This window comes from Apus apus, chromosome 5 (assembly GCF_020740795.1).
Source record: "Apus apus isolate bApuApu2 chromosome 5, bApuApu2.pri.cur, whole genome shotgun sequence".
In the NCBI taxonomy this organism is placed as follows: domain Eukaryota; kingdom Metazoa; phylum Chordata; class Aves; order Apodiformes; family Apodidae; genus Apus; species Apus apus.
The window spans coordinates 25,708,454-25,727,661 of NC_067286.1; the positions used below are offsets into that span (position 1 = coordinate 25,708,454).

At 55.1% G+C, this 19,208-nt stretch overlaps 2 protein-coding genes across 4 annotated transcripts in view; one reads left to right on the forward strand and one right to left on the reverse strand.

Moving 5' to 3' along the window:
* The first annotated feature begins 751 nt into the window (after positions 1–751).
* CHST1 (carbohydrate sulfotransferase 1) lies at positions 752–9,569 on the forward strand. Of its 3 annotated transcripts, none has more exons than XM_051622119.1 (2): positions 752–781; positions 7,891–9,569. In XM_051622119.1, exon 2 carries the CDS (start codon positions 7,935–7,937, stop codon positions 9,192–9,194), a length of 1,260 nt encoding a protein of 419 aa, XP_051478079.1. In that variant the 5' UTR covers positions 752–781; positions 7,891–7,934; the 3' UTR covers positions 9,195–9,569. The 3 variants fall into 3 exon arrangements, with proteins under 3 accessions (XP_051478079.1, XP_051478081.1, XP_051478080.1); XM_051622121.1 differs by lacking the exon at positions 752–781 and adding an exon at positions 1,013–1,091; XM_051622120.1 differs by lacking the exon at positions 752–781 and adding an exon at positions 1,098–1,542.
* Positions 9,570–12,655: 3,086 nt separating this feature from the next.
* Positions 12,656–19,208, reverse strand: part of LOC127385036 (transmembrane protein 263-like) — a 208,274-nt gene continuing 201,721 nt past the window's right edge. The window contains exon 3 of the mRNA XM_051620224.1: positions 12,656–17,477. Coding sequence (XP_051476184.1) covers positions 17,191–17,477 — 287 coding nt within the window. The 3' untranslated portion in view covers positions 12,656–17,190. The remainder of the gene's footprint in view (positions 17,478–19,208) is intronic.

Here is a 19,208-nt window from a genome sequence, read left to right on the forward strand (position 1 = left end):
CGCAGGGAGGATTCCTGGCCCTGGACAACTAGTCCCCATGACAATATTTTTTTTTCTGATGAGCAAAGGCCACCGGAAAATAAGCTAAGAAATGCGCACCGCCATAGCTGCCGAACCCGGGGGGCTACTTGTGCTCCAGCAGTGGGGACGGTGGGAGGCATCCGCCGCCCCACATCCCGCCCCGGTCTGGGGGGTGGCTTGACCCGGTCCCCGGGGACCCCCGTGCCTCCTGCCAGCACTTATCGCGGGGGGACACGTCTCCGGGGAGAGCCCCACCGGGGCCTCCCCCGTGGCAGGAGGGGCTCTGCCCGCTCGGCCGCGCCGCTTCGAGAAGGAGAAAATAAAGGGAAACAGAGTTTCCTGCTCGGCAAAGCCGTGGTGCCAGGCGGGGGAGGCGGGCAGCGCGGAGCGGTGCGGAGCGCGGGGCGGGGGCAGCGCAGGGCGGTGCGGAGGCTCTGCCTGTGTCTGTGAGCTGCGCTGCCTGTGCGGGCGGCCCGGAGGAGGGAGGGGAAAGCGAGTGCAGCCCCCTCCCCTGACCGCCCTCCCGTGGCCGCCGGCGCGGAGCGGAGCGGAGCGGAGGGGCGTGGAAGGGCGGCCCCGCTGCCCGCGCGGGCAGGGCAGGGCAGGGCAGGGCAGGGCAGGGATGAGACCCCGCGGCGCAGCCCGCTGAGCTCCGCCGCCAGACACCCCCGGGCCGGGCCGGGCTCGGCGTCCCCCGCCCCAGGAGCCGCGGCGGGGCCGGCCGGGGATGCGGGGGTTGCCCGCCGCGGCGCTCCGCCAGGTAAGGGGCGCTGGGGGAGGCGGCGCGGATCGATGGGGGTACCCGGGGGCGGCCGGCCGGGGCTCTCCCGTAGCCCTTTCCGCGACACCAACTTTCCAGGGCAGCGAGACATCACCCGCGGCTGCGGGTGGGACTTTTCCCAGCGCCGGTTGCGGCGGGACCGAGTCCCGAGCTGCGAGCGCTCGGCCGGCCGCAGCCGGGGCTGCCTTCGCGGGGGGTGCGGCAGCCTTGGACCCCGAGACTCGGCGCGGGGAACGAGCTGCGGCGAAACTTGGGCTGTTGCTGGGTGAGGAGCTGCCGCCTGGAGCAAGTAAGTCCCCGGTGGCAGAGGGGAGCACAAATGCCCTGCCCGGTCGTGTGAGCCGCGCCAGCCGGCGGAGCAAATGCCCCAGCATTTGCTGTCAGACCCGAAAGTGATCTGATAAACCTGCTGGGAGGACGCAGGCTGGCGAGAAGACCTCACAGAGCGGGGCAGAAGCACGCCATGGCATGGAGCAGTCCTACAAGAAAGCTGCGTAGTCCAAGGTTGGAGCTCCTGACGCGGCCGTAGGCTGGGTACATTGCAAAGAGAGTGTTTCGAGGTGGTGAATGAGCGCCTTCATCCCAAGAGAGCCTTCCAGCTCCTGCCAGGGAAGCGTTCCGGGAGGGAGCAAGCATGCACAAACAGGCTTGTGGATGGTTCAGGGGAAGGTGGAGAGCACAAAAAAATTGTATCTGGTTTACCCAGGAGTTCGCATCCTCAGAAAGAGACAGATGCACAGGTGAATGTTTTGATAAGAAAACTCGGGGTCTGGCTGGGGTCGGCATTACTTGATAGTGATTAATTAACTAAAAACGTGTATGCTGAGTGCCAGTAGGGAAAAAGCAAAATCCCCACTGAAGGCTCTGTGTTGATTTAAGTGCTGGTCAAAGTGGGCAGTAATCTTCCAGTGGCAAAGGATCTCTCTGAAACGCAGAGGGATGGGCAGAGATAGGGGGTCAGGGGACATTCCAGGAGTGACTCTGAACACGGGGATTCTGTGCCTTGTCATTAGAAAAGTGCCCCAGGAGGTGCTGCACATGAGAGCAGAGCCTGTCTGGGTCTTAGGGGAACGAAGCACCTCTGCTTGGCATACAGTGCAGCGCTCACCCCAGGAAGGTGGTAAGTATGAGTTCCCCAGCTGCGTTCCAAGCTGTGTCCATAGGGAAGCTCTAGTGCTGTACAGCTGAAGAGGAGACGAGGCCGAAGGTTCATGTATCCCATGTTGGTGGGCCTCGCTTAGGGGGAGGCCTGGGGACAGAGACCAGCCCTGCTCATGCATCTGTTGTACCTGAAAGCAGGTAGTGCCTGTGATGAGGGGAAAAGGGGGCTGCTCAGTGCTACTTTTCTCAGCAGTCTCTCCTTCCCCTGGAGAGTGGTGGGGTACAGCCAGCCCGCACCCAGGGTGTGTGGGCCACAGACATTCTCTGTGCCTGCCGGGATTCACAGAGCCACAAGTATGACTAAGCCACTGCAACCGAGTGGGATGCTCGTCATTAAACCCCGTCAGGAGCCCAACTTCCCCACCTTAGTGGCCACAACATGTTTTTTTATGAGATAAACTCTTTGCTCAGTGGGAGGATGCTGGGAAGTGGCAGGGCCTGTGCCAGTGGGTCCCTGGCTGAGAGTTGTTTTGCAACCCTGCGACTTAATTTCCATGCCTGGGCAGTGAGGTGGGGGGAGCAGGGCCACAGGAGCCAGGCTGGCTGGGCAGGAAGGCACTGCGGGTGCTGGCTGCAACTCCCCCCTCCCTGACCAGCCCTCCAACAAGCTGCTCTGGCACACAGGGCTACTTCTTGCTGGGCAGGGAACAGGGGTGCGGGGTGGAGCTGCCACTGAAGTTGGTGCTGTGAACTCTGTGGGTGACTATGCATGCGTGGGTCTTTCTCCTGGGCAATATGAGTGGTTGTCTGTGATGAGGCACGTTTTGGGATATGTCCACCAGCAAGTGTGCTGCAGCGATGCCTTCCAAGTGCTGCAGTCACACTTGTGTCAGGAGAGAGCTTTTTTGGCTTACAACTCCTGGCATGGGCTTTCACCTCACATGAGGTGTGCCCACATGCCACTCTGCACTGGCGGGAGCGTGCGGGCAGGCAGGCAGGCAGCCCTGCCTCGTCCCATCACTCATTTGCCCTTCCTCCTGGCACTGAGACCCGAGCACCTCCAGGGCATTCTTCGTTGCTCACAGTTGTGCTTTCCAGCTGGTCCCAAAGTCCTGAGTCACTCTGCTGTTTCCATGGAAACAGCCTTGCTGGCAGGAATCGGTTTTGGGGGTAGAGGGTGCTGGTAGCTGGACCAGCACCAGGCAGGCCCCAGGGAGGACTCGCAGGGTGCCAACACTCCTCCTGTCATTGCCCTGGTGCTGGGGCTTGTGCTGGGAACAGAGCAGGCACCTGTGCTGCACAGACCCTTGGACCTTCTTGTACTCCCCTTTCCCTTCCTCCTTGTCACAGGGAAGTGCAGTGGGATTTCCCTGTTAGTGGTGAGGGAGCCCGGGGTGAGCCCAGCCTGGCTGAGGGCACAACTTCTGGGGAGCTGCTGGGAGAGTGGGACAGCCTGGAAGGCAGCCAAAAAGAGCATGGTTTTTTTGACTGCTCTGTGAGAGAGCCTTGGAAACACAGCAATGACAGTTACTGCAAGGTCTGCCTAGAGCTGCCATCACCCCCTAGTTGCCCAAACGTGGCCACCTCTGGGAAGCAGCAAAAGAGCCTGCAAGGAAGGCTTGAGGCAGGAGGCAGGACAGCCACGTGCCTGGTGCTGTGGGAGCCCCCCATGAGAACAAGCTCTGCCAAGTCTGGGGTGCTGCCCTGTATAGCACCTGGCAGCTTTAGGAGGGGACAATGTTTGAGTCGCACCAGTCCCTGCAGCAGCCCTGACAGGTCCAGCCTGCCTAGTGCTGGAGCTCAGCTGCCAGTGCAGCCACTGGTGCTGTGGTTCTGCTGCTATGCAGGTCTAAAAGCAGATCATTCCCATCAAACCTGGGAAGACCATTCCCAAAGCAGGAGTCCACCACTCAGCATCTCCTGGGCCTCGGCTGCGCTGCAGCTGGCCAGCCACACTCACCGCTCCCCGCGCCGGTGACTCACAGATGCCATTCAGCTTAATTCATCAACTCCCACCTCCCAGTTTCCTCTCTGGAGCTTCACTGGGAGTCAGGGGAGGAGGATGAGGGGGACGGCAGGTGATTATACACCCACTGCCATTTTGTAGGTGTGTGGTGTTGGGGAGCTGCATGGACTGCCCCCGTCCTATCCCTTCCTCTGGGCTCAAGGCTGTGGGAAGCAGGGCAGGAGAGAGGAAAGGCTCAGCACCTTCCCCTTCCCACAGACAATGCTCCTGTCCCTGTGCCAGGCCCTGGCCAGCCTCCTGCAGTGCTTGGAGCTGGATGCCATGCGTCCCTGATGATCCTGATGCAAAAGCAGGCAGCCAGACAGAGATGCAGGCAAGGCAGGAGTGCAGTCTGGCATACGGGGACGAGAGGCGTTAGGGTCAGGGAAGGGACAGTGGTGACCCCTGCACAGTGCAAAATGAGCCCACATGCCTTCTTGCAGGCCCCTTGCAGTGCCAGGAGTGCTGGAGGGATGGAAGGCACCAGTGACTTAGCCCCACTCCAACTCTCCATCTCATACCCCGGCTGCCTGGAGTGACCTATTGGACTTGGCTCCCACCCTTGGGCTGCATTTGCTCATTGTCTTTGGTGGAGCTGAGCTGGAGGCAGGGCAGAGGGAGATTTCGTCTGGGAACATTTTATAGAATGGAAATATCTGTGAGGCCAGCATTTCGGATGACTCTCTTGGTCACAGCATCTCAAGGTCTAGGGCTGAGCAACCGAAACAGCACATGCCTCACACAGGACTGTCACATACAGCCCTTGGGTTGCTCCAGCTGCTGGTCTGGACTACTGGCTCTGTTATCAGTGCCTGAAGAGGAAATGGGCCAATTTAAGAAGGTGGTCCCGCCAGGCAGGAATGGGAGAGCAAGCAGCTATCCTGCTGGGTGTGTAGGAGACATCCTCCCACAGCGTGTGTGCTGCAGCCGCTGCTCAGCCAGTCTGCTCCAAGCTGTGCAGAGCCACGTGCAGCTCCTCCTCAGCTGGTGTGTCACACCAGCCCATCTGTGTCCAACAGATGAACAAGGGGGAGTGTGAGTGGAAGTGATCCCCAGCGTACCACCTCCTGGGTGCCATGAGCTTGTGCTGCCCCAAGGACAACCGGCTGCTGGTCACTGCTGCCTCTTGAGCCCAGGGCTGAGCTGAGCAGGAGCTGTGTCCCCTGGGGGACAGGCAGTGATGGAAGGAGGCAGAAGAGATGGCCGGGGACTGAGAGGAGGCTCTGGCTGGCTTTAAAGGCCACAGATGAGACATCAGGGAGGGAAGCCTTGTCTGAAAACCTGCCCCTCCCTGGCTGTGGCTCAGCAGACAGGCAGTGCAGATGTGAAGGGTGATGGGGTCAATCAACACTCCTTTCTTGCCCTCTACAGCTTTATGCATTGCGAAGGGGAGTGGGTCTGTGTGGGTGGAGAACCTCGAAAGATTGGAGCTAGCAATCCAGTAGGAACTGGGACAAAGGAGGTACCTGGGCTCTGGTTACCTTTTCCAGGGGAGCTGGCAGTATGTTTATGCCACATCCTGGGACAGTTTGAGCCCTGTCTTCTCCAGTGTCCATCAGCAGCGCAGCAAGTAGTACAAGTTGAGGCTGGGTGTGAAGGATGCAGTGTGGCTGGCCATCACTAGAGAGCAGGAAAGCGTTCTGGCTGCAGCTTCCACCTAGGCAGCACACTGGAGCCACCTGGGTCAGGAGGTGCCAACAGGGAACTTCCTGTCCTGCTCTGACTTAGGAGACCTGAAAAAACCTTTTATCCAAGGGACATTTTATCCCATGTGGATACTGGAACTGGGTCTCCCTGCTGCAGGGCAGATAACCCCAGATCAGATGCAGCAATAGCAACTGTCTGCAACTTCTGTCCCCAGCCAGCTATTAGTGCACAGACATGGCAATTGCTATCAGGAGGAGGCCTGCAGCAGCTGTGCTGGAGCCCCTATGCTGGGGTCCTGCCCTGAATCATGGGGTGCCAAAAACCCTCCTCCTGACAAGTGGTCTCTGGAGCTGGCAGCTCCTGTAGCCTCCTGCATACACCTCAGGAGGGCTGCTGGGGCAACTGGTAAATAATGAAATAATAATTTTTTAAAAGGAAGGAAGGAGGTTTTATTCTCACTTGCAGGTCTGAGCAGCCCTCCTGGTGTCACTAGCTGGGTGGTAGGGCCTCTCTGGGAAGCAGGACATGTTGAGGAGATAGGAAAAACATGCCGTGCCAGCTGCCATGGGCTCTATGGGGGATGTGCACCAGGAGCATTGCAGCCTCTCAAGCCCATCAGGGATTTCACCCTGCTCTGGGCTTGAAAAGGCCCCACATGCTACATCAGTTGCTGGCCCATTGGCCTCCCTCAGAGACCCTGGCTGAGCAGTGACAGCAGTGGCTCTGACAGCTCCACCTGCCAGTGTGCTGGGAGCAAGCAGGGGACCAGGAGCTCGAAGCCAGCTTGGGGCTGGCTCAGTGCTCTCCCTGGGGACACGGAAGGAGCACGAGAGGAGTGGAGAAGAGGAAGCGACTGTGGTGATGATGCTGCACAAAGGAAGGGCCCTGCTGGGTGGGGACTGGAGGTACTTGTGTCTGTCCCTTTGGTTTTGTCTAAGGAGGGTGGGCAGGGGCAGGTGTCTGCAGAGCCACAGGCACAGGTGAATGTACCACACTGCAGGAGAACATGGAAAGAAGGCAGGCAAGGGAAAGTGGGTGCAGGGGAGCTTCAACGCTGTTTCTTATACTGGGATGTCTCCCTTTTACAAGAGTTTTGTCTTGTTCAGGGTTTCTGGGATGAGTATGCTACCTCCTGCCCCCCCAAGCCCGCTGGCCTTGGGTAGCAATAGCAGGTGGATGTGAAGCCCTGTGCTTTGGAGAGAAGCAGGGCGGTCTATGAAAGTTATTTTGTTAGTGAAAAGGAGGAGATGTTTAAACACCACCACGGATACATCCCCTCTCAGCAATGCCACAGCTCCCCAGACATGGCAGGGGTGCTCCTCACCCAGCTGTCCGTGAGCATCCTATCGAGCACCCTGTTCAGCTTCCCCTACCCTCATCCTGGTGCAGGCAGCAGCAAGGCAGGGGTTAGCACCATTAGAATAAAGTTGGCCTGTGTGATTACAGCCCTGCTCTTCCCTGCACCCACCTCCGGTGCCCAGGGCTCCTGCCACTGCACTGTTGCAAATAGAGGGTGGAGGGGATGCAGTTTCTCATGCTTCCTCTTTTGTAGTATTGCCTTCCCCCCCTCTCTGGTGCTCAGAATAGGAGGGGGGGGGTCTTGAATCCCAGAGCTGAGCAGGATCTGGGCAACGCCACAAGCTCAGTGCTGGGGGCACATGGGGTTGGCAGCTAGGACACAGCTCTGGCTGCTACTTGTCCCCAGAGGCTGAAAGACTGAGCCAGCCTGGCTGGTGGACCTCTAAGCAAAGATGTTTGGAGATCCAGGAGAGCCATCGCTGCTCTCCCAAGCAGGAGGGCGTTGACCTGGATAGGCCATGCCTTGTCTTGCCAGTTGGCCAGGAAAGATGGAGACAAATCTTCAGGCAGTGCTTGGCACCATCCCCTGCCCTTTCCCTTTTGACTGCACTGGCTGTTGAAGGCACTGGCTGATGGGGTGACAAGCGACTCACAGAGCAGCTGGGGAGGAGGGCTCACAGCACCTGGATGGAGGTGTGTACATGGTGTTGTCACTGGGGTCTTACATCCCCCTGCCTACGCCACAGGGCATGGGGTGAGCTGTGGGGCACAGGATTTATGTACAGCCCCAACCTGGAAGGAAACAGTCCCTGAAGCTGAAGTCCTCTCCAGAAGTGTCTCTCCAGGCTTTCCAGCCTCTGCTTGGTCTTTCTCTCTTCTGAAACAGGGCTCAGCAGTGCCTGACTGGGGTCTGTGTGGTTATGTCTGGTGTAGATGCATTGGGAGGGTGTTTGCTGGTAACCCCAAAAGCAGAATACTTGGGTCCTCCTTGGCAGTCCATGCTCAATCTGTGACTTCTCTGTTGGTTGGGTTGCAGACACCAAGACGACCTGTGAAGAAGCTCCATGAAGGTGACCAGCCATGCAATGTTCCTGGAAGGCTGTCCTCCTCCTAGCCTTGGCATCCATTGCGATCCAGTACACAGCAATCCGGACCTTCACTGCCAAGTCCTTCCACAGCTGCCCCAACCCCAACCCCGTCAACTGCAGCCTGAGCCCGGACACGGATGCAAACGACAGGCTGTGCGATGAGAGCCCCACCTTCGCATATAACCTCTCCAGGAAGACACATGTCCTCATCCTTGCCACCACCCGCAGCGGCTCCTCATTTGTTGGGCAGCTGTTTAACCAGCACTTTGATGTCTTCTATTTATTCGAGCCCCTCTACCACGTACAGTACACCCTGATCCCAAAGCTGACCCAGAGCAAGAGTATGATGGACAGGCGGGTCATGCTGGGCGCCAGCCGAGACCTGCTGAGGAGCCTGTATGACTGTGACCTCTACTTCTTGGAGAACTACATCAAACCCCAGCCTGTCAACCACACCACTGACCGCCTCTTCCGCAGAGGAGCCAGCAAGGCCCTGTGCTCACCGCCTGTTTGTGAGTCCCTGGGAGCTGTCGATCTCCACCTGGAGGAGGGAGACTGTGTGAAGAAGTGTGGGACCTTGAACCTGACACTGGCCACCGAGTCCTGCAGAGAGCATGGGCACGTGGCCATCAAAACCGTGCGGGTGCCTGAGGTCAGTGACCTACGGGCCCTGGTGGAGGACCCACGGCTGAACTTGAAGGTCATCCAGCTGGTGAGGGACCCCCGGGGGATCCTGGCATCCCGGAGCGAGACCTTCCGGGACACCTACCGCCTGTGGAGGATCTGGGATGGCACTGGCAGGAAGCCATACAACCTGGATGTGACCCAGCTCACCACGGTGTGTGAGGACTTCTGGAATTCTGTGTCCACTGGCCTCACCCGGCCACCATGGCTCAAGGGCAAGTACATGCTGGTGCGGTATGAAGATTTGGCCAGGAACCCCATGAAAAAGACCGAGGAGATCTATGATTTCTTGGGCATCCCTATGGACAGCAATGTGGAGCGCTGGATACAGAACAACACCCGAGGAGACAGGTCCTCCTCCAAACACAAGTATGGGACTGTGCGCAACTCGGCGGCGACAGCGGAGAAGTGGCGGTTCCGCCTGTCCTACGAGATCGTGGCGTTCACCCAGCACGCCTGCCAGCAGGTGCTGGCCCAGCTTGGCTACAAAGCTGCTGGCTCTGAGGAGGAGCTAAAGAACCTCTCCATCAGCCTGGTGGAGGAGAGAGACTTCCTGCCCTTCTCCTAAGGGAGCCCCGGGGCAGGGGGGCAGTTTTGATATGGACTGTTTCTAACTGTTGCCTTATTTTATTTTATTTCATTTTGTTTCCCCCCCTCTTTCTCTCTCTTGTCTTTTTCTCTCCAAAATTTGCACTAAACCTTGAGCAGGAATCTCAACAGAGTCCAGGGGAAGCGATTGCTGCCCCTCAACACGTTTCGGACACAAGAGGAGTTGGGTCTCTCCAGGCAAGAGCTAGAACTGTGGATGGGTAACAATGTTTACAAAACACAAAATGTATAAAGCAACCTTCAAGATTTCCAAACTGAAGGGTACCTGGGGTACTGTACTTTTGCACTGTTTACTTTTACAATGTAAGAGGTAAATATAAATATAATTTATGAATGGTGTCATCCCCTCCAGAATAAGCCCCCTTGCCCCTGATGAGCAGGTTAGACTGGAAGCTGAATGTGGAACAACCTCCTCATTTTTGATCTCGATGTGGCATGTCTGTTTAAGTCCTGTTACTGGGCTGGGCAGTTGGTCAGCTGCTCGTACATAGAACATAGAATCATAGAATCACAGAACTATTCAGGTTGGAAAAGACCCTTGGGATCACCGAGTCCAACCATCATCTCTACTCGACAAAGTTCTCCCCTAAATCATATCCACCAACACCACATCCACAAACATGGTTGTTTGGTAACATCTGTAATATTTCTTTGTGCCAAAACCCACATGTGAAACAAAAAGGGAAAAAAGTGATTGGGTGGTTTGGTAAAAGCCCAACACATTTAATGCTTTATTTCTGTGTTTTCTGTAAATAAAAGTGCAATAAAACTGACCTGGGGGTGAAATTCAAGAGAAAGACCTCAGTGACTGAACTGGGGTGGATGCACCAACAAACAAAGATCAGTGTCTCTTGGTCTGCCCGGCTCCTTCGAGGCTGGGAGCGGGTGGGGGCAAGGCTGGAGGCACCACACCACAGCCCCCAGGGCAGCAGGGAACTGTAGTCACCTCCTTGGGCATGTGCATGTTTGCATCTCAAGCATGTTGAAATCCAAGTAGTTAAGCCGAAAGTGAGAACCTGTTGGTTATTTACAGACCCCAAATCTTGTTGGCCTGCGTGGGGATATGTGACTTGGTGAAATGCCCGGCTCATGGCACTGGCACGGTCAGCCCGGCCCCATCCGGCTGCCCCTCGTTACCCGCCCCCCATTGGGTGCTGCTGATGCCCTGGGGGGCCAGAGAAAAGTGCTCTAGTTCAGGTCATAAAACTGCCAAAAGGAAAAAGAGCAAACAAGAAGGCGGCCCTGGCACTGCATGAGTTGTTCTTTGTGGGCTGCCTGCGGAGGCAGGGCCAGGCAGCAAGCAAGCCCCTGCCAGGCAGGGTCTGTGGGCTCAGGGGCAGAGCAGCTGGATGGAGAAGCCAGGCACACGGGGCAGGAGAAATGCTGCACCACAGGAGAGTGCTGAGAGCCTGACCCAGGACTTTGCCAGTTTGATCTCTGCCTGCTGGAACTGCCAACCAGCTGGGACAGATACCTCCTGCAGACCACAGGTAGCTGCAGATGGGAAGTCACTGGGGCCCATCCCCAGGGGACAGAGGACAGCAACACCCCAGCAGTTTCCCAGCTCTGTTGCTCCTGGAGTGGAGCAGGACATAGACCCACAGAGAGATGTGACCACAGTTGGTCACATTCACCCATAGCTGCACACTCCCAGCACTAGACTTGCTCCTGGCACAAAAACACAGAATGGCAGGGGTTAGACCTCTGGAGAGTCCAACCCCCTGCCAGAGCAGGACCACCACAGAATCTAGGGAATGTCACACAGAAATGCATCCAGATGGGTCTTGAAAGTCTCCAGGGAAGGAGACTCCACAATCTCTTTGGGCAGCCTGTCCCAGTGCTCCGTAACCCTTACAGTAACACACACAGGTGTGTTTGAGCTGCCCACAGCCCATGTCTCCCCTCCAAAGATCTCTTCCAAGCTCTGCTGCTCACCAGCTTCCAGCCCAAGCTCACACTTGGAAGAGGATGAGACTGGGTGCTGCAGTTACTTACAGGGAGCTGGGACACACTGCCTGCACTCCCACCACCTGGGTGAGGCAGGGGAAAGCTGTAACTAGATGTGATTTTTCAGCATCTTTTTCCACCTTTAAAGACCTCTGGAGAGGCAGCTTGTTAGTGGTGTTTTGCAAACTGGCTTAACATGGCAAACCTGCTCCAGCTGGGCTGCAGAAGAGGTGAACAGGGGTGATACATCTGATGACTGCTCCTCAGAGGTTGCAGCTGGAGCATCTGTAATTCAGCTTTGCTGTCTGCCAAGTGACACAGCAGGCTCCAGCCCCATGAGGAAGCATACAATGACAGCATGCATGTGTTGTAGGACAGGCACTTCCTCCATCTGCCTCTCCACAGCAGGCATGGGGGCAGCTTCTGGGAGAAACCCCCACCCCAGGCACCTTCATTCAGGTGCAGGAGCAAGGAGCGTCCTCACCCTGTCCCCTCCACTGCCAAACCTCTCCTGCCACCAGCTCCATAACTCCCAAGCCACACTACCCCAACCATGTCTGCAGGCAAGGACAGAGGAGTGGGGCAGGTGGCAGAGGTGGCCTAGCCAGCCTCATCACCTCGCTGGTCTTACCAAGCAGCTGGCAGCAAAACGCCAACCAAATCAATGGCTTGATTGCCCTGTTATTAGTTACGAAATGAATCCTTTTGTCAGCACTTAACAAATACTGAGCTATTGGCTCCTGGCCTTGTCCCAGGGAAAGGAACAGCATGTCTGGGGACTGCTATCACACAGCCCAGCCATTGGGCTGCAATCCTCCCTGTATGTCCACGGGAGCATTGGGTGGCTCTGCCCTGGCTAGTGCCTGCAGAGCAGGTGAGGTAGCCAGGGTGGCTGCCTGTGCCCTCCCCAGCACCTGCACTGCCTGCTAGACAGAGAGAAAAGGGTCTGGCTGCCCCATAGGGCTCCACTGCAGCTGTGGGGAGGGATGTCAAACCACCCTGTCCTGCAGAGAAGCTGGGCTGCTGTGGGGGGAACCAGGCTTTCCCTCACTTCCTCAGCTAGGAAAAGTAGTCAATCAAACCTGCATGAAGAAATAGGTGCTGCAGAGGCAAAGTTTCCCATCTTTGGCTGCTGAGATCCTACTTTTGGGGACTAGGCCAAGTCTCTCACCTGAAAGCTCTCACGCACAATGGTCTTTAAACCAACACAAGAAACTGAGTTTAGAAGTCTTACCTAAACCACTCTTAACATTCTGATCAGGAAACATGCCTGCAGCAAAATGGCTTTTGAATCATAGTTGAAAGCCATGTCCTAGTTCAAGCAGGGACAGAGTTTCAGCCCTGCTTGGTGCCTCATGTAGAGCCCTTAGGGGAGAGATCTTATTTCCCAAGGAATCTCTTAAAATCCTCCTTCAAGCTGCGCTTCCTCTCCTTGTTTCTTCCCACTGGAAAAAAGAGCCAGTACAACCAAAGTTTTTATCCTCAAATTTTACTGTAATTAAAATACAGAGATGCAGAATATTCCCAGAAACACACTGCAAAACAAACCAAGCAAACAAATTCAGTAGGAAACCAATTACAGACAATGAAATGATAAAAAACAAAAGTGTTCTCTGGAGCCCAGCACCGTACAAGGGACCGCGTGGCCACAGTGACAGTTTTGGGTTCCCAAAGGGCACCTCAGCTCCTAGAGAAGCAGAGTCAGGCCATGGCATCTGTCCCAGTGGCTCTGTGGCTCTCTCTAGCCATCTCTACATTCCCACTCACACTGTTGTTTGTACAAGGGTGACTTTGCAACGGAGACACAGAAATGACCTGCCCACAGGGCCAAGGAGGGAACCCAGAGGACAAGAAGTGGGTTAAGATTTTCCACACGCAAAACACAAGGGGACAGAGAGGGATGGAAGACATGCACTTCTCTCCCAGCCAGGGGAGCTGTGGGGGCAGTCACCCTCTCTGCCCTCCCAGCCAATGAGTGTGGCTGTTTAACAAAGGTCTCAGAGAGAACTTTGGAGAGCTCTCTCCAGGGCAATACAGAAAGCTTGGGGGGGATGAACAAGAAAGCGAAGGATAATGAGATGAGCAAAGGGAAAAGGGAGGATGTGCCCATGGACTCTCCTCTCAGCTGGGCTGTGTCCCTTGAGCACGGGGAACATCCAGCCATGCAGGGCACAGGGATGCATGTGTAGAGCCACATCCCACCTCCACCACAGGGAGAACCAGCCCCACCATGAGGAGTTAATGACAAAAGGCTGGGGGAGAACTGGGAAGGGAGGAGGTGGTAAAGAGGCAGCCAATCTGACGTTTGGACCATCCGTTGGCAATCATCACTACTACGAAAGCAGGGCACCAGCCAGACATGGACCACCACCACATACCAAAACAGACATTAAACCACTTTCATTTCTGTGTTCTTCCCTAGGACAAACTCCATCTGTCCGTGCTCTGATTCAGAGCTTGTCCTAAGAAACAAACTCCCCTTTTGCTCTCCCATTCCTCGCCTCAAGTCACCAGTCCCTCCTCATCTTGTCTCCTGAAAACTGGTGCTCCTCCTTCAATTAACTCCCTTCAATCCTTCCCTCCACCTCAGTGCTGCCCCTGCCCTCCCCACTTTGTACCAGACCCCCCCCATCTAGCAGCAATGGGATTTATGCACAATATAGTTTTTCTCCCACTTATCACAAAGGGGTGGTGGGAGAAGGGCTGCTGGACTCTGAGATGGCTGGAGCCTCTACAGTGGGTGAGGAGGAAAAACGGGGCATCCATCAGGGCCCAACCCCATCTGATCCAGGTCCTACTGACCTGCAAACAAAGCTGTCAGGATGTATCTTTGCTCTAAGACCAGGAACACTGACCCTGTTTTCCTTCTACTCTGGCACTGAGAGTGACCAGAAAAGCAGCCTGGGGCTGGGTCAGCTGGATGAACCGAGCAGGCCTAGCATGGTAACAAGAGACATACTTCCAGAGGCCTTTGAGTTCTGCATAGTTATGTATTCCTGAATGCCTGTTAAGTGGTGTGAGGACCTGGTTTTGGAGTAGATTTAATCTTGTGCCCCTGCCTGCTAGTTTGCTCTCTTTTGCTATTTATGGTCCATGAGTTCTCCATTAGCTGGGCTGTAAGAACAGCAGTTTAGCCTGTGAGTTCTCTTCACACCTCTTCTCTCCCTCTCCAGGCCACCCCTCAAAGAAATGGAAGTTCCAGACCAATGGAGAGCTCTGTTTACTGCAAGGGTGCACAGAAGAGCGGAAATAAAACACAGGAAACCTCCAGGACTTGCATGGCCTTCCATAGTGCACCTTCATCCCATTTTCCATGCCTGCTCTGCACACACAGTGCCTGCAGATAATGCCTTGGGAAGGATGTATTGCCTCCCCCAGAAAGAGCCCGTGTGGGATACAGCTTAGCCAAAAGCATGATGAGCTTCCCATCACTTGCCCAGGGGTGGCAGGTGAAGTATAGCCCCTTAGATACCATCTTCTCCTGTCTAAGGCCTAGGAGAGGCAGTTAGGAAGAAAACTTCTGTCCCACAAGTAAGAAACCGCATCTATCTCAGAGGGCTGGTGACAGCACAGCTAGTTACCCACAAGCAGCTTTTGGGATAAGAGCTGGCTTCAGGAGCAGTCTGTGATCTGAAAAAATAAATGAGAATTGCTCAGGGAGAGCAGTGAGCAGAGATCCATGCAGTGCAAACTGCCCTCCTGCACTGCAGGGTGGTTAAGACAAAGGAACAACAGACAAGGCTTCTTCTGGCCTTGCCAACTGCCATGAGCATCCCAGCACAGTGCAGGCACACATCAAGGCCTGATCTTTCTGTGAAGCCACTGCCTTCAGAGACAAAATCAACACGTCTGGGTCAGCTTGGCCTTCATGAGAACAAAAGAGACACGAGAAACGCACACACATACCAAATGCTGTTTCCTCTTCAAGAAACAAAGATGTAGGTTAAACCACTCTCATGCTATCAAGAATAACATACTGTGGAGATCAGCAACTTTTTGCCACTGCAAACAGCAGGGATGACCCAGCAAAAGGTATGGAGAGAGACTAACACCAGCATGACTCGCAAAGGGACACAGCAACTGAAGTCAGGCCCAAAACGTGGTTTAATAAAGGTCAGAATGAAACTGCTTGACAAGCCCAAGAACATTCAGCAAAAATGGTGGGGGGGTGGGGGACATGTACCTAAATATTCCCTGATGTCTGAGTCCTAAGCACAAAAGAGCAACCAGGAAGTGCAACAACCTCCAGCAGGAAATGAAGCTCAAGGAAGCTGGCTTCAATGTCCAAAAGATAGGGCAGAGAGTAAACAAACCACATAGATGGGAGAAAAGGGATTTTTCACATTCTTTTGGTTTCGTTACGCTATGCTCTTGGGAAACAGAGGGGGAAACATCCTCTAAAACATCCGTTTTATTTTGACCAGGATCCTAGGGAAAACCTATAAGCTGAAGTGCTGAAGATGACTATGTAACTCCTCCCTGGCAGTGGCACAGTTTTGTTTACCTGGCTGAAAACATGTCTGTGGACTGATACATAGACACACGCTAACACTGATGCATATTTATAAACTACAGCACAAGCACTGCTTCACTTGCCTATGCATCCAACACCTAATGACCTAGGATAATCACTTGCCAAAACCAGGAGCAGCAGAGCTAATGGTGGAGCCTGTGGCTTTCCTCATCCCAAGAATAACAGGGGATCCTGGAGTGAGTAGAGTGTGAGTGTGTGTGTGTGTGGGATGCCACATGGCCTTCTGAGCATCATGGGCCAGTCTGAAGATGGCTGTGACTCCCAGATGAATGCAGGTGTCTGGGTTTCTGCAGCACTACGAGCGTGGTGGGCTATTTAGTGCAACACAGTCATTTAGAGGAGCAGGGCTGGAGCCCCAGGACCAGCATGTGGAGGAGTTGCTGGTGCCCTGTGAAGGCTGGCTGCTGCTGCAGAACACTCAGCCCCTTAGGGAAGCATTTTCCAATGTGGTGCAGCCCACCCACAGCCAGGCCACTGCTCCTGGGCTCACAGGGAGAGCCTCCCATCCCACCCTGCAGCAGAACTTGGGTGGCATTTGGGAACATGGTTGCTCATGGTTACTACTGATGTCTGTGGAGACAAGAGTGTAGCCTAGAATCAAAATGCCCCTGTTGCAGCTGGGGATGCTGTCAGGACTTGGAAGGGTGAAGCCCAAGGGCCTGGTCTGTCTCTCCATGGAGCATCACCACCTGTGCTGCGGTATCACAGAGGCCTGGCAGATGCTACTGTCAGCTCCTTCCCCAAATGGGAACATAGAGCAGCTTTCTTTCCTCCTGCCTCTCAGCAAGGAAATCTGTGCAGAAGTTGATGACCTGTGACATATGATACTCTTGTGTGGCATCATCCTTGGAGATGCTCTGCTAAGCTTGAGGGTTCCTTCTCTGAAGGGTGCAATTCAGCCAGGGAGTAAGTGATTGGGAGCAGCTTGTGGGATGGGCACTGCAAAGAAAAAGTAAGAGGTGCAGGGCAGGAGGGAGGCTTCCCCCTCTTCACAGTATCTCTCCTTTGTGTCAATGGGACTTTATTCTATGGTCCTCCCCAGGCAGACCCTTGAAACACACCTGTTTCGGAGGTTGTCTTCCTGGCTGAGGTTTGACTACACAAACCACACTTCAAGCCAGGCACAATTCTTCCCCTGTTACTCCCCCCCACCTCCAGGCAGATGGAGCCTGACACTCCCTCCCACCCCTCTGTGCTTACAAGAGCAAGACGGGAGGAAGGAAACTGCAAGACAGAGTCAAATGTGCCTTTGAAACCCTGGGAGCAGAGATGGATCCCAGTAGGTGCCCGGAGCGAAAGGCATGGACAGTGGCTCTGTGAGCTCTGAGTCAGGCAGGCGGTGCTGAGCAGGCTGCAGCCAGAGTCTGCTTGGGTGCTTGACCCTCCCTGAAGTGGCTGGTTCCAACTCAAAGAGGTGCTGTGTAGGGGGAGAGTAGGGGCAGGTTGATCTCTTGGAAGGGAGCTGCAATGGGGTTTAGTCAGCCTTGTCCTTCTTCTTTGCAGTGAAAGGGACTTTGCTGGCCACTGCACTGCCGACGGCTCCGACGCCGCCGGTCACTGCCGAGACGCTGCCCTTCACCAGTCCGACGCCAGCAGCAGGGACGCTGGTCACAGCTGTTTTGGTGAGCTCCAGGCTCTTGCTGCCCACCCAGGCAACTCCTCCCAGTGTGGCCCCCACAGCTCCTCGGGTGATACTGAACAGGCCGCCTGTCACTCTCCAGATCACTCCCGCCTGCTGCTGCGGGTGGTCCTTGCTGGCATCTGCGGGGAGAGAGAGAGAGAGAGAGAGAGAGAGAAAGTCAGAGGTGTCCACGCTGCAGACCTTCTTTGTCCCTGGGCACCTATTCCAGCCCAAGAGGGCTGTGCACCATGGTGCACACTCCTGTACATATAGTGCCTTGCAGCCCCAGACCTCTTAGTGCCTGAAGGGGGAACAAGGCCTACAGCATGGCAGGGGAGGACTTTGGGAGGGTAGGGAGTGTGAGCAGAATGGCCCATGTGACCAAGAAGGGAAGAAGGCAGGTCAGTAACAGCCTCTAACTTGCGAGCCTCAGTGCTGCAATGCAAAGCAAACCTCACTAACAAGAGATGTAATTCCCCTCCCCTGTGTGTTGACTAACACCCGTAAATCACAAAGACTCATGCCAACACAGGAGGCATGAACTGTAGATGGCAACAGCTGACGTTTGTGTGGCCTGCAGGTCCTCAGAAGCATCTGTTTGGAGGCAGGTCTGTGCTGATGTCAGATGAGGGACTGAGCCACAGCACAGACCTATCTGTGAGAACTGTCATGGAGCTAGGACAGATAGCAAACTGGAGTAAAGATATAGTGACACAAATGTCACCTCAGGTTGTACGAGACCTCCAGAGATCTCAGCTACGTCTTTAATAGTGTTAAGATGGTGCTTAAGCTGCTCCACTATGTCACTGCTGGTTTACCTGTGCCAACTGGATCAAGGCCAGCATGCTATACCCACCCAAGCTGCCATTGCACCTGCCCACAACTCTGCAGACGTAACATTCACAGCTTGCCGCTTCTTGGGAAGGGGTTGACTCTGAGCTGCTACTCACGGGATTCAAACCTGACAGCTCTCCTGCTGGCCTCCACACTATCCTCTCCCTTTGCGTCAGCCAACCGTGCTGCGTGCAGGCAGCAAAGGAGGAGCTGCTCTTTTCGTGGGGCGAGATATTTTGGATACTCTGACTTCTCATTCACTGCCAGTTCCCAACATGAGATGAGTTACTAGTAATTGCAAAAATACAATAAAGCAATCCTGGCAGGAAAAAAAGCAAGTGGCAGCTGGGAATACAGAATCCCTGGAGCAGCAGCAGCCCTTCTAACCCATTACCTATTCAGAAGAGAGGATGCACAATGCTGATGCAGCAGGAGGGCTTTAGTCCCCTGCTAGATGCACACCCCCTTTCCTGAGAAGCAGGAAAATTACAGGGACAGAAAAAGCTTTCTGAAAGCCTGCAGAAAAACATGGTGCTCATGCCTCTGCAATGAGTCCAGGGCAGGAGCCATGACAGCACCAGCAAGTCTTGGAGCAGAGCACTGCAAAGACTCCATCAGTGGCCCAAAGAAGGAGCCAGTCTGGCTGCACTGCCCTGTGCACAGCCTTCCCCCCAGCACGGGCACAGGGACAGGCCTGGCATGTGTCCCTGGGACCAAAGAGGGAGACACCCTGGCTGTGGTATCCCAGTTCAGCCACTCACCCAGACTGGTCTGCACAAATGGACTGACTACTAACCTAAGCAGGTGGCCAAGGTTAATACAGCTAAGAGCAGGTAGCAGAGAGCTGGAGCTGAATGCACTTTCTCTTTTGAGATCCCAGCCCTCCCATCACATTTTCCCACACTCTCAGCTCCCCCCACCTCCTTTCTTTAAAGCCCTGTTGTTTATCCAGCCTGGCAGCAGCTTCTTTCCTCAATTTTTAATAATATCGCAGGCAGCAGAAAACTCTACCTGGAAACCCCACTTCGATGTCTCCA

Excerpts from the sequence above, each read along its gene's own strand:
- CHST1 (XM_051622119.1), top strand. The coding sequence starts at position 7,935 with ATGCAATGTTCCTGGAAGGCTGTCCTCCTCCTAGCCTTGGCATCCATT.